Raw genomic sequence first — 14,209 nt, 5'->3', positions numbered from 1 at the left:
AGTAGGGAAATTTATGATAAAACATGATATAGAGTACATTATAAATTGAAAAAGTGGATGATTTTGACCATTAAATCAAAAGGTTTTTGCACTAATAAAACCAATGCAGCTAAGATTAAATGTAAAATAGAAAGCTGGGAAAGCATTTTCACAGGTGTGATATTTGATAATGGTGTCATTTCTAAAATTTATAGAAAATTGAATAAATTTTAAGATTGCAAGTCATTACCCAAATTGATAAATGCGAGGTTATGAAAAGGCAATTTTCAAATGAAGAAATTAAAGCTATATATAATCATATGAAAAATGCTCCAAATCGTTATTGGAGAATTATTAGAAAATTGCCAATTAAAACATCTATGAAGTACCTTCTCATACCTATCAGATTGACTAAGATGATAAAAATGGAAAAAAATCAATATTGGAGAAATTGTGGGTGGATTAGTAGAGATGTCATCTGATTCAGCCATTCTTGAGAGCCATATGGAACTCTGCGGAAAGAGCAGTAAAACTGATCCTACCCTTTGATCCAGCAATACTAATACTAAGTCTGGATTCAGAAGAAATCATAAAAAAATGGGAAAAGTCTCACATATTCTAGAATATTCATAGCAACTATTTTTTTTGTAGTGACAATGAATTGGAAATTGAGGGAATGCCCTCAATTGGTGAATGGTGAAGAAGTTATGGTTTATGAATATTATGGAGTACTATTGTGTAAGAAACCATGAATAGTCAAACTTTAAAGAAGCATGGAAAGAATTACAGGAACTAATGCTGAGTGAAGGGAGTAGAACGAAGAGAACTTTGTACATATTAACAACAACATTGTGAATTGATCAGTTTTATGGATGCAGCTCCTCTCGGCAAGAAAACTTGAATAAAACTTAGGAGACCTGGGATGTGTCCTCCATATCTGGGCAAAGGGACAAAAAAAACCCCAAAATAACACAAAAAAAACCCAACTACAAAACCTGAATGTACACTAAGTGCACTTTTAAAGAAATTTCCCATATGTTTTTACTTCCTATTCCTTGATTTTCTTTTCCCCCCATTTATTTAATTCCTCAAAAAGAAAATGATTAATATGTAAAAAAAGTTAAACAAAAAATGTATATGTATTTTGTTCACTAGATTTATTTGACTCTAAGGGGAGAGGAGCAGGAAGGAAGAATGAAAGAAACCTGTGTGACTTACAAAATGCATGTGATGAATGTTGAAAAACTTTTTTAACATGTAATTGGAAAAATAAAATAACAAAAATTCCAAAAATTTTTCCATCAGTATTCATTAGGGAGATTGGCGTATAATTTTCTTTGTCTATTTTGGATCTTTCTGGTTTAGATATCCTGACTTTATGGTTGCCATAAAAGGAATCTGGCAGAACTTCTTTTTTTCAAATAGTTCATAAAGAATTGGAATTAATTCTTAAATATTTTGTAGAATTCACTTGTAAATCCATCATTGCCTCATAGTCACCTCATACTTAAAACCCAAATACATTCCCCTCTTTTGTCCTTATTAGAAATTTACTTTACAAGAGCCATGAATAATATCAAATTTATAATAAATTTGTTAATATATAATAAAAATACTACTACTACTACTACTACTGCTACTACTACTACTACTACTAATAATAATAAATGTTCTCTTTTCAAGTACTCTTGCAGACAGAATCCTCATGAGCTAAAGTGTCGTATAAATCAAAATCACTTCATGAACCACTTATACCCTCCTCATCTAAGTACACTCCCTCTAATTGTAGCTAAAGTATCAATTAAAGCAAAAGTACTTCATGATCTATGTATATCCAGTCTCTTTCCCTATAGTACTACAATTTTCATTAACTAAAATATGAAGTACACTCTCTCTGTTTCCATATTTCCTACAGTATTAAAGTATCCAGCATTCCCTTCCTTTGTCCCTATGGTGATACAGCCCTTGTTAACTAAATTTTCAAGTCAAGTCAGATCATTTCATGATTTATTCATGGGCAGGTCTTCTAAGTATACTCCCTTCCTTTGTCCCAGTAGAAATACAATCTTCTTAAGTAAAAATCTCTTCATGATCCATTTATACCCATACTATCTAAAATACAATCCCTCCAACTATTTTCAACCCTTATTATTGTCTTATAATCAAATTTTTGTTTTAATTCTGTTCTTTTGAATCAGAAAATTTTGAAGTTCCTTTATTTCATTGAACATCCATTTTTTTTACCCTGAAAAGAATATACTGAGTTTTACAGGATAGTTGATTCTTGGTTGTAATTCAATGTCCTTTTCCCCTCTAGAATATCACATTCCAGGACCTCCAGTATTTTAATTTTAAAGTTGATAAATACTGTGTAATTCTGATTGTGGTTCCTATGTATTTAAATTGCTTCTTTTTGACTGCTTGCAGTATCTTCTCTTTTAGCTGAGAATTCTGAAATTTGACTACAATATTCCTTGGAGTTTTTATTCTGGGATCTTTTTCTGGGGGTGATTAATGTATTCTTTCAAGGACTATCTTGTGTTTATGTTCAAGGTTATTAGGACAGTTTTCTATGTAATTCCCTGAAAGATATTTTCCAGGCTCTTTTTTTGATTGAGACTTTTAGATAGACTAATAATTCATTAATTCAATAATTCATTCACTAATATCCTTTCTAGGAACTCACATTGAAGTCGGAAGACCACATATAAAAACTATGACAGAGAGAGAGAGAGAGAGAGAGAGAGAGAGAGAATGAGAATAAATAGAAAGTTAATTTAAAGAACAGTAATTGGGGCTAGGAGTGAGAAAGTGGGATTTGAACTTCTCTGGTATAGGTGTCCTAGGTCTATTTTCCTGGTCTTCTGTTTTTCCTGAAAGGTACTTTACGTTTTCATTGATTTTTTTTCCAGCCTTTTGATTTTTGTTTAATGGAATCTTAGATTCATTAGTTTACATTTGTCCAATTCTAATTTTTAGGATTTTATTTTCTTCAGTTTGCTTTTGTATTTTCTTTCTCAGTTGGTTCATTTTACTTTTAAATGAGTTGTTTTACTTTCCATTTGTTTAATTTTACATTTTGATGAGTTTATTTATTTTTCATTTCATTAATTTTATTTATTGTTGTTATATTCTTTTTTCCAATTTTTCCTTTTAAAGGAGTTGATTTTTTCAGTTTTTTAATATTTCTCTTGCATGGCTCTCATTTCTTTTCTCTGCTTTCCTTAATTCTTTCTTCCTTTGTTTTTGAGAATTCCTTTTGACTTCTTCCAAGAGGTTTTGTATGTGAGGCCAATTCATAAACTCCTTTGCGCCTTCCCATAGACAACTTGCTTATTTTGATAGTTGATCTCTGCTCCTGGGGTTCAGGAAATATAGTTACATGCTTTTTGTACTGGGTCTGGGATTTGGTCCTTGGCTTGTCACTTGCCAAGGTTTGCCTGTGCAACCTAGGCTTTGCCTTTTTAGAGGTTTGTTTCCTTTTTTTTTATACCAAGGCTTTGGACTTGCTTCAGTTTCTTCCCAATCAAGTCTCAGACTTTAGGCGCAGACTTTATCTTGTGTTCTGGAGTTAGAACTCTCACTGCTGGCCTGCTGGCTTACTGATCTTGGACCTGAAACTGCCCTTTGACTAGGAGCTTCCCGCTAGCTTTTCTGTTTCCCCAACTTGACTAGGCTATATACTTCCATTTTATGCAGACAAATCTTTACTGAAGATCTTCTTGGATACCTTGAGTTGAGAACTTGTTTCTTTCTTTTTTTTTCCAGTGGCCTTTGAAACTTTAAGTAGAAAATAAGGAAAGCTTCCCTTGGTTGCCTTATCTTTGGAAAATCATGTGGTACTTTTCTAAACTTTTAAAATATTCTAAGTTACAGCTTTTGATCATTTGTCAGTTGAGAAATGGTCATTTTCCTCATACTTTTGAATCAATTTCTTTTGTATCCTGGAAAAAATCTATTACGATGAAACATAATTCAATAATCCCTTCCCCCATTACCCTTTTCCCATTTAAATTATAGTGCAGTTAGTTTAGTTTGTACAAAGGTTTTAATTTTATGAAGTCAAAATTGTACATTTTTCATTCCTATCCTATATTTCTCTTGTTTAGTTATAAACTCTTCTATCCAGAGATATGGAAAATAATTTTGTTATTTTGTCTTAATTTTTTCATGATGTAACCCTCTCTTTTCAAGTCAGCTATCCCTTTGGAGCTTATTTGATATTTGGTGTGAGATGATATAATTTCTTTCAGATTATTTTCTAGTTTTTCCAGTAGGCTTTTTGAATAGTGATTTCTTAAGTCAATAGATGAGGGTCTTTGGGTTTATCAAACACAGAGCTTCTGTACCTATTTGCTTCTGAATGTTATGTACCCATTGAAATCCAATTCACAAACAAGTCAAGACATTATCCCATGCTGCCATTGGTCCTTTTCAAAAACAAAGGATGTTGAACAGCAGCAGTAGGAGCAGCAGCAGCAGTTGGCCACCTAATCTTTTCCACTATTGGACCACTTAATTTGAGAAAGTCTAATGAAATTTGAAAAGTGTCTTCTTATATCATTAATGCACTTAAGTTTTAGGACCATGTATTCTTGCTCTTGATGTTTCTTATATGTGAGAAATATCTTCCACAATACTGAATTTTGCTGTTTTCTGATTTTTTTTTAAAACTTGGTTCCTGTTAGTCCTATTATGCTTACATTACTATATTTTAAAAGTTGAAAATGATTTCACAGAGAACAAAATTAGTTGCTACATAGCTTAGTCCTTTATACCCTAAGACAATGCACATATTGTAACATGGTCTTTGAGAGCAACTTTGGCTTTGTATGCTTCTTGCTTTTGAAGAGTAGGTGTAGCTCAGCCTTACCACTTTGAGGGCTTTATGCATAGGTGATTGTTGTCTGAATAAGAGGTTGTACTTTATTGGCGCAGTGTGTTCTCTCATAATTAACTTAGCATTGACACATATTCAGTAACTTTGGGAGGTAGATGTTTTCTCAAAGTGAGAAACTTCCTTGGTATAGGTGTTAATAATTTTCTTGTGAATGACCTTGGAAGAAGTTACTATAATCTTATAATTATGATTGTAAAAATAAGATAGGAAGTGACAAAAAAAGAGATTTTGAATTTTTAACAGGCTAGCTAAAAATTTACAAGCTATTATAACTAACTTCAAAGACATTGATTACTCTAACTGAGAATAAGTGTCATTTAATACAAATATATTGTCTTCTATTTAGAAAGGAAATCTCAGGGAGGCTAGGTGGCGCAGTGGATAAAGCCCTGGCCCTGGAGTCAGGAGTACCTGGGTTCAAATTCAGCCTCAGACACTTAATAATTACCTAGCTGTGTGGCCTTGGGCAAGCCACTTAACCCCATTTGCCTTGCAAAAACCTAAAAAAAAAGTGGGGGTTACTGAATTTTTACTGTATTATCTATCACTTAATCTTACTTTTATAGGCATATATTTATATATGCCATTACCTTCAATGGGTAGGTAGTGACAGTTGTCATATAAGTCAATGCCCAAGAATATAGCCAATCAGAATATCTATTAATCAGGATGTCTCAAGGTGCTCCTATTATTAGTTTATTATTACTTATTACTTATTTCTGGAAGTATTTTTTTGATAATTTATTTCTTTAAAATGGTACCTAGAATGACTAATTTCAATTATCATAGTCCTACACCTGTTTTCTATGGGCTTTCACTCTTGATAGATTGAGTGATTATCCATATGTTTATTCTGTTTTCTAGGCCCACAGTTCCTGTTCCAGTCTTAGAAAGGAACCCACTAAGGAATGGAAAAATGGATATTTCTGAAAGTTTTCCTATCTAAAATTTTTTTTAACTATATCCACTTCCAGAAGTTGATGAATTTCATGAAATTGTTGAATTTTTTTTTACATTTTTTAGAAAGGGAAAGCTAGCTGTTACATTCTTTTTATTCAGGGCCACACAAATACATGACAGTTTGGAAGCTAAAATTCAGATATCAACTTTTCATTCTTTATACATGGCAGTCTACCCTTAAGAGAGTATTATTCACTTTGGCATTCACTAACTTTGTCAATGGAATTCTTTGTACTGCTTTCCATTTGTACTGGCAGCTGAGAAATTTGGCAGTTTCTTACATAGTGACTAATAGTAATAATATTCCTTTGCGGATGTAATATACTATATAAATGCTAAGGCCTATATAAACATTAAATAATTTTCTTTCACAATAGTCTTTTAGAAAAATGTATAGAACTGTTTTCATTTATGGAGCAGACTGAAACAGTGGCTTATTAAAACTTCATCGCATTTTAATTGTACATGGGAATAGTTATTAACTTATGGTCACATGCTCATAAATAGAGGTCGTTCTACTGTAAACAGAACATACTTTAAATTATTTTATGTATGGATGCTATCATATGAATTTTTTTTATTAAAGATGTTATTTGAGTTTTACAATTTTCCCCCCAATCTTTTTCCATGTTGTACATTGATCCAAATTGAATGTGTTGAGAAAGCAATCATATCCTTAAGGAAGAAATAAAAAGTAAAAGAGATAAGAAGATCAGATAATAAGATATCTGTATTTTTTTTTCTAAATTAAAGGGAATAGTCCTTGAACTTTGTTCAAACTCCACAGGACTTTATCTGGATACAGATGGTATTCTCCATTGCAGAAAGCCCAAAATTGTCCCTGATTGTTGTTGCACTGATGGAACGAGCAAGTCCATTAAGGTTGATCATCACCGCCATGTTTCTGTTAGGGTGTACAGTGTTTTTCTGGTTCTGCTCATCTCACTCAGCATCATTTCATGCAAATCCCTCCAGGCTTCCCTGAAATCCCATCCCTCCTGGTTTCTAATAGAACATTAGTTTTCCATGAGATACATATACCACAGTTTACTAAGCCATTGCCCACTTGAAGGACATTTACTTGATTTCCAATTCTTTGCCACCACAAACATGGCTGCTATGAATATTTTTGTACAAGTGAAATATGAATTTTTTACTATAACACTAATTATCTAATAATTTTTCATGAAGACCCTGAAAAGATATATGAAAACACAACTTAAAATATTCATGTAAATTAGTTTTCCTTTAGTGATAAATTGTTTCTCATCATATATAATGAAAAGTTGCTGTTTTGGTGTATGAAAACGTTTCTTTTAGAATAATTATCCTTAGAGAATCAGTCAAAAAATGGGCAAAATATTTCTAAAATATATTAAGCACCTTTTTTAAAAAATGAGACTAATAAACATAATTTAATCTTTTTATTGATGTGTTATCATAATTATGAAAATTGGTGTTGAACGATATTGTTCTGAGGAAATAATGAATTGTGACTAACTTTTGTCATGTACTAAATGACCCAAGATTATTTTCCTTTGGTTCTTTGGTTTTTCTATTTTCATACTTTGTTATACTTTGTGTCTTTTAACATCAGTACATATCTCTTTATAATCTGCATCCTTGTTTTACACATAATTATTTTTGTGAGTGCCAGAAGTTGGATCTATCTAAGCACGTTAGTTTTTGTTGCACTATTTTACCATTTTTTTTACTATTGTCATTATTATTTATTATTGAGGCTCCCATTTTTTGCACATTTGTTGAAAAATATATTCTAGATGAATAAAGATTTCTGAAGTCTAACTCCTAGATAAGCGAGCATGCAGTTAATATATAATTATATAGTAAAAGATAACCTTAAAAAATTCATCCCATTCTGTCTCCAGCAAATTGCATCCACTATCATCTCTAAATAATGTATTCTCCTGTTTTCTTGAGTCTGAATTAATTCCTAAAACGTCTCCTTATTTCCTTTTATTTGTCATGTTTAGTGGAACAGAGGTTGATATACAATATCTTGTTCATTCACTTCCTATTCTATTGAGGGGGAAACTCCTCTTTTGTCATGCCACAAAAGGTACTCCTGTGAATATTTTGGTACATATAAGTCATTTGTCTTCGTTGCTGATGTCTTTGGGATATATTCCCAGCTGTAGTAACACTGGATCAAAGAGTATCATGATGTTTCTCTCACAATAACAACTTATTTTCTGAAATGGTTAGATCATTGTTTTATCAGTTCATTTGTAAGATGTATTAAACACTTGTTATATACCAAGCACTAAACTTAGAATTTGGAATGCAAAGAAAGTAAAACAAGCCAACCAACATAGTCTATCCCTTCTAGGCACTCACATTGAAGTGGGAAGACCAAATCCAAAAACTCAGAGAGAGAGAGAGAGAGAGAGAGAGAGAGAGAGAGAGAGTAACTCTTTCATTGAACTATAGAGAATCTAAGAAATTGGGTTATGAAAAGGCATTTAAGATGCCAAACAAAGCATTTTATATTTGATGCTTAGAGTTAGTAATAAACCACTGGTGCTTATTGAATAGAGAGATGACATTAGACCTGGTTAGACGTTTGTTTTTTAACACTCATTCACAGGTGAGTAGAAGTTGAATTTAGAGTAAGGAGAAGCTAAATTGGTGTAGTGAAACCAAATCCTGTATTAGACTGGTGCTTATTTGAGTAGCAGAAGGGCAAGTGGCCAAGAATGAGGAATTGGGAATGATCTGAGGTTGTTATCTTGGATGATTGTGAGGATGGTGGTGGTCTCAGAACTAACAAGAAAGTTCAGAAGATAGAACAGTTTTGGAGAAGATAATGAGCATAGCATGTTGCCTGCCACACTTGTCTTCTCATAGCCTCTTAATCACTATTTTTACTAAAGAAATTTTTTAAAAGATTAATGTTTACTTCATATTTTCCCTAGAGCTTTTAAGGATACAAAACAATTAAGCTGTGAAATATTATTACCGTTACTTTGTTGATACTGAAATTATTAATAATTTGACATAGTAAGGAGATATAGAGAATTTTCAAAACTACTAGCGTTTTTTTTAGGTTTAATAATTTAAACAAATAAAAAAAGAGAAAATCCTCCTTTTTTGATAGATTGATGTAGCAGTAGTATATGGAAATTTGCTAGAACTTTAAAAGCTGCATGTATTTAAGTAAATAAGCAACCATGTCCAGTAGATTCTCTGCCAGGAAACTAACCAAGGTATAATTTTGAGTTTAAAAATAAAAAAGTTACTTATTATATAAAGTTTAAGTAGAAGATGACATAATTATGGAAGGCCTATGAAGTTATTCAGCTTCAAATTAGAAAGTAAATGTATCGCCTTTCAGAAACTAGTCCTGATTAACTCTTGACTTTCTTCTGTTGTATGTTTTTGCATCATTTGTAAAACAAGGCAATAATTTTGGTTAAAGGCCTTTAATAGAGCATTGTTTTATACCTGGTCTTTTTCTCTCTTGACTAAATATTTACTTTTGTAGGTTCCAGAAAACTTTCTGTGAAATGTCAATTTTAAAAATACAATCTAAAATATTTAATCTTTAATGCTGGACATGTTATATACTCTGTTTCAAGGAGAAATGGTTTTTTTTTTAAAGATCTGGTTAAAGCAGTAATGAAGAAAGTAATAACAGTTTGCCTTTGAATACTTTTAGTTATGATTTAGATATGAAGTATGAACAGATTTCTGATAAATTTTTTTTTCTCAAGGCTTTTTGGGAAGAATTAGTCTCATTCATTTTTATTTTGATAGCCACCTGTGCAATTGCATCATATAAAACAGAAAAATATAGAAGATTATGTTTGAAGAAAGAGTATTTTGATGAAAGAGTCTTCAAGACAAATTCACCTAAGAACTACATATATGCATAAAAGAAATGGAAGAAATGTATCTTTTGAGGAGTCTACATGAAGTTGAGAATATATGATTTAAGTGGATTAAAAGCTTCTTCTAAGATATCTTAATTGGATAATTGTCTAATTTGTAATATATAAATTTGTATAAATTTGTGATATCGGAGAAGATGCAGAAGTCCAGTGAGCTTGAATTTAATAACATACTATATTTTTACAGGAATTGAAGGGATGACCTAAAAACATTTAGGAAGTGTTCTTGCCAGTTTAGTCTTACATCCTTATATTGATAGACGATGGCAATGCCATAAATGTATACTTGGATTTCAGCAAGGTATGTGATGGTCTCTCATGATTGTTCTTAGTCCTTCATTCTCAGAGAGGACCAATGACATCAGGAGAATGATGCCTTGTAAGTGAATTAGATTTGAATAAAGCAGGGATGTCCAAGGTGCTCTGCCTCACTCTCTTCTCCAGAGTCATTGGAGTTCAATAGCAAGACATAGGTCAGGACAACTAGAGATGACCCCAGGTGCAATGGGGAGACCTTTTCAAATCTCACTTGTTTAGGCAGCACCCATTCAGTTATTTCAACAAGATAGAGATATGTGGACTACATGATTTTAAGTTTGGTGGATTCAGAAGTGGTTGTCCTGAACCCATGTTTTCCAATTAATGGATTGATGTCAATATGCAGATAAGTCCCTGATTGAGTATTACTAAAGGGCTATTCTTTACACTAGGCTGTTTTTGTCTTTATTTGTGATTTGGGTAAAAGCATATATGGGATAGTTTTAAATTTGCAAGTGCCACTGAACTTGAAGGTGTAGCAAATACATTGAATGGCAAAGTAAGCATCCCAAAAGATCTTGATGAACTAGAATAATGGCCCAAATAGAATATGAATGAATTTAGAGAGGAAAAATACAGACTCCTATGTTTGTATTCACAGCAAAAATACAGACTGAGGGAGAGCATCGCTCGAGCATAATTTAAGTGAAAAACCTAGGCATATTTGTGGACCACAATGAATCAATAGTGTGACAACAAATAACCCTTATTCCCCACCTTGGAAATTGTGCCTCCAGATCTTGTATTTCAATTGTATAAAATAACTTAACAGTGAGAAAGAACGTGATTTAGCAACCAGTATTCTTAGTTGCCTTAAGGCATTTAGATTCACCACAACAAGGGAAAGAAAACTTTCTCTGGAATTAGAGGACCTATGTTTAAAACCTGTTTATGATCCTGATCCCCATGTATCTTTGGATGAGCATCAGAGGAAGTCAGTTCTTCAGGACACAGTGTCTTCAGTGATTTAGTGATGTGATGAGGCCTCTTACTACAAATCTAGCTTTCTTCTGTCCCTCAAGTTTTAGATTTTCTTAATTGAATTATGGTGTTCAATTTGGTGAATATTGTGCTTAGATTTGGGTGCCCAATTTTAGAAAAGTAATTTATCAATACTGAGGAGAGAGTGGTGACCTGGACATTTTAAGGGTTGTTGATTGTGCCAGATAAAGAATATCATTCATAGGAAATGTGGTAGTTTTTTGGGAGGTGAAACTTAAGGAGAATAAGGAAATTTGTCTTTTAGGCATTTGAAGGATTGTCATGTAGATGAGAGATGGGAGAAGAGGAAGCCCTTAGAGAATGGCTTCGTTTTTGTTTTTTTTTTCCCCCCAGTAAGATGGTTACCAGCCTGCTGTTATCCCCTTCTCTCCCTTAGGATGGGTAAGTCTAGTCTATCAGTCATATTCTGGACCCACTATCTCAGGGTTAATATCATTCTATTACATGGAGAGAATTTGATTTTTTTCAGAGAATTATGCTTAAATTTTAATTATATACACTGTCAAATCCCAAATAATTTAATGAGTAGGACATCAAATATTTGCTATACCTATATTTTAACACATTGGTTTCTTTTATTATTTTTTATTTATTTGAGCTATATCAAGTTACAGAAGATGCATGTTATATTTATGTTAGTCTAAGTTGAGAAATCCTACAAATAATTTGCTTTTGTTATGAAAGAGTACTTCCAAGATGTTAAAAAAATTTAAAGATATTATTTTCAATTTATAAGATATTCCAGAAACGAAACAGATTGTTTTATACAAGTCTTTTCAACTTCCTTTCTCTTTCTAGTATTTTCTTTTAAGCTATCTTTTCTTTTTTGATATCTGACATGATATAATCTAATTCATTTTTAGAAAGAAGTTAAAATTTTTGGCCAAAGATTCTTACTATTTTTTGTAGTACAAGATTGAGCTCTAGAATAAATTTTTAATTTTCTTTCAAATGTGTTTGTCAATACTATATCATATTGGAAGTGGAATAAAAACTGCTGTGTAAATGAAAACAGTGTTGCTGTTCTTGTTGCTTGGGGGGAAGGTAGACTTTTTAATTTTCCTATCATTATATACTCTAAGAGGACTCAATTTGTCTCATGACATAATTGAAAAGGCATGCTTTAAAAAAAATGAGCCCTCCACAATCTACTTATATCTAACATTTAATTGCAAAGCACATGCATATAAAAGACAAGAATTACTACTTAAAGTATATGATTTTGGAAACTTCTTAACTGGTTTGAGGTTTTGAACCTCAAATTTAAATTTTTTTTAAAAGTAGTAGTTAAAGGACTGTTTTATATTGTGGTATTTTAATTCTTGAATATATTTTTAAATGCTATGTGAGTTGGAAATGGGGAAATTTATGTAACATCACAATTCTCAGAGCAACAGTGAAGTCTCTCATATAAATCAGTATACTTTTTAAAAAAGTTTATAACCTCTTTCCTTTCATCTCTTCCAATTTCTCTCTTTTAATAATACTTATAGTTCAATTGATTTTGAACCAGAAGACCCAAGTTCAAATCGTTCATTTAGAATTTTTAGGACCATGGGCAAATTGCTAGACATACTTATCCTTCATCATACTCATCTGTAAAATGTGAAAAGGTATTCTTACTTAACTGTGATAAAATTTTTTGAATTATGTAATTCCAACTACCTGAATACATCAATGAGATGATTTTAGAGGGGAAAAATTCTGTTGAAAGTAAACTGATTTTTTTTGTTTATATTTTTTGTTATCATTTTTCTTATGTTAGACTAAAGTAGAAATGGTAAAAATGCAGAATGTATTTTGGAAATATTTTATTGTGAAACTGTATACATACTTTAACAAATTTCATAAAAAATGTTTAAGTCTCTTGGCAACATTTTTAAATATCAATTTAATAACTTTTCTAACGTGTAATTTGTTTTTTTATTAAAGAAAAATATTTTAATAACAATGACATACACCAGAGTTCCACACCAGTGCTATTTTAAGCCCTCTCATTGAATTATAGTCTTGGGAAGTTATTTAAAAGAATCAAATTCTGTATCTTTGGTTTTACTTTTTATTTTTAAATAGTATATTTCTATATAATTCATTTGTTAACATACAAGTGTAATTAGAAAATCTGAACTTTACATATTTTTTTCTAATCAGTTCTCTTTAGTTATGAGATTATAAAAGGAATAGGTTTAATAAATAATAAGGATTATTAAAATTGTTTTAATAGAAATAATAGTGATAACACTGACTATTGAATATTATTGTCCTTGTGTATGTTTAGGATTCCTTTAATAGATAATTATGACTAAATTTTACCTCTCACAAATTCAATGATATTTCTATTTGTATTATAATATCTGCTATAACAAAAAAAATCTAGTCACACACACACACTAACACTGATGGTAATGGTTAACTTTTGTTTCTTTAAAGTACTACGAGATGACTTCAGACAGAACCCTTCAGATGTAATGGTGGCAGTAGGAGAGCCTGCAGTGATGGAATGCCAGCCTCCACGAGGCCATCCAGAACCCACTATTTCTTGGAAAAAAGATGGATCACCATTGGATGATAGAGATGAAAGAATTACTGTAAGTATTAAAATAATCATTGGAGCATAATTGTGGATGCTTTCACTAATGAAATAGTAAATAAAAGAAAAGGCTGCTTATTTTGGAGATACATGAGGTATATTCAATTTACCCTCCTGATTAAAAAAAAAATTTAAATTTTTCTAAAGTTGATAAACCAGCAGAATTTATAGAGTAATTAAGAGCTATGATATCATAGGAGCCTTAGGATAACATTTAAAGGTAGATACTTAGAGCACTTATCACTATCCTCAAATTACAAATTTGAAATCTGATCCAGAGATGTGCTGTGATCTACCCAAAATCATACCCCTACAGGAACTGTCAGTTGGGACTCCCAATCCAATATTCTCTCTATTCATCAATATTAAACTAGGAATATGAGCAAATCAAGCTCATAATGATATATCGTTTGGTTATTAGAGATGACAAAGATAATTTTTTGTTTTTTACATATTTAAGGCATTTTCCCATAAAAGTTGGAGTTATGGTACAAAGTGCATAGCCATCTCTGTATCAAATAACTTTCTTGTATAGTTCCTTTTCTTTTA

The 14,209-nt window shown here is 31.6% G+C and overlaps 1 protein-coding gene across 7 annotated transcripts in view; it reads left to right on the top strand.

Annotated features, from left to right (window-relative positions):
* ROBO1 (roundabout guidance receptor 1) overlaps positions 1 to 14,209 on the top strand; it is a 587,021-nt gene that overhangs the window by 359,594 nt on the left and 213,218 nt on the right. For all 7 annotated transcript variants that reach the window (XM_074192260.1, XM_074192259.1, XM_074192258.1 and 4 more), the window contains exon 3: positions 13,501 to 13,658. In XM_074192260.1, the coding sequence (XP_074048361.1) occupies positions 13,501 to 13,658 (158 nt within the window). The remainder of the gene's footprint in view (positions 1 to 13,500; positions 13,659 to 14,209) is intronic.

The sequence above is a fragment of the Macrotis lagotis genome, chromosome 6 (genome assembly GCF_037893015.1).
Source record: "Macrotis lagotis isolate mMagLag1 chromosome 6, bilby.v1.9.chrom.fasta, whole genome shotgun sequence".
NCBI lineage: Eukaryota > Metazoa > Chordata > Mammalia > Peramelemorphia > Peramelidae > Macrotis > Macrotis lagotis.
This window is presented reverse-complemented; position numbering and strand designations above follow the sequence as displayed.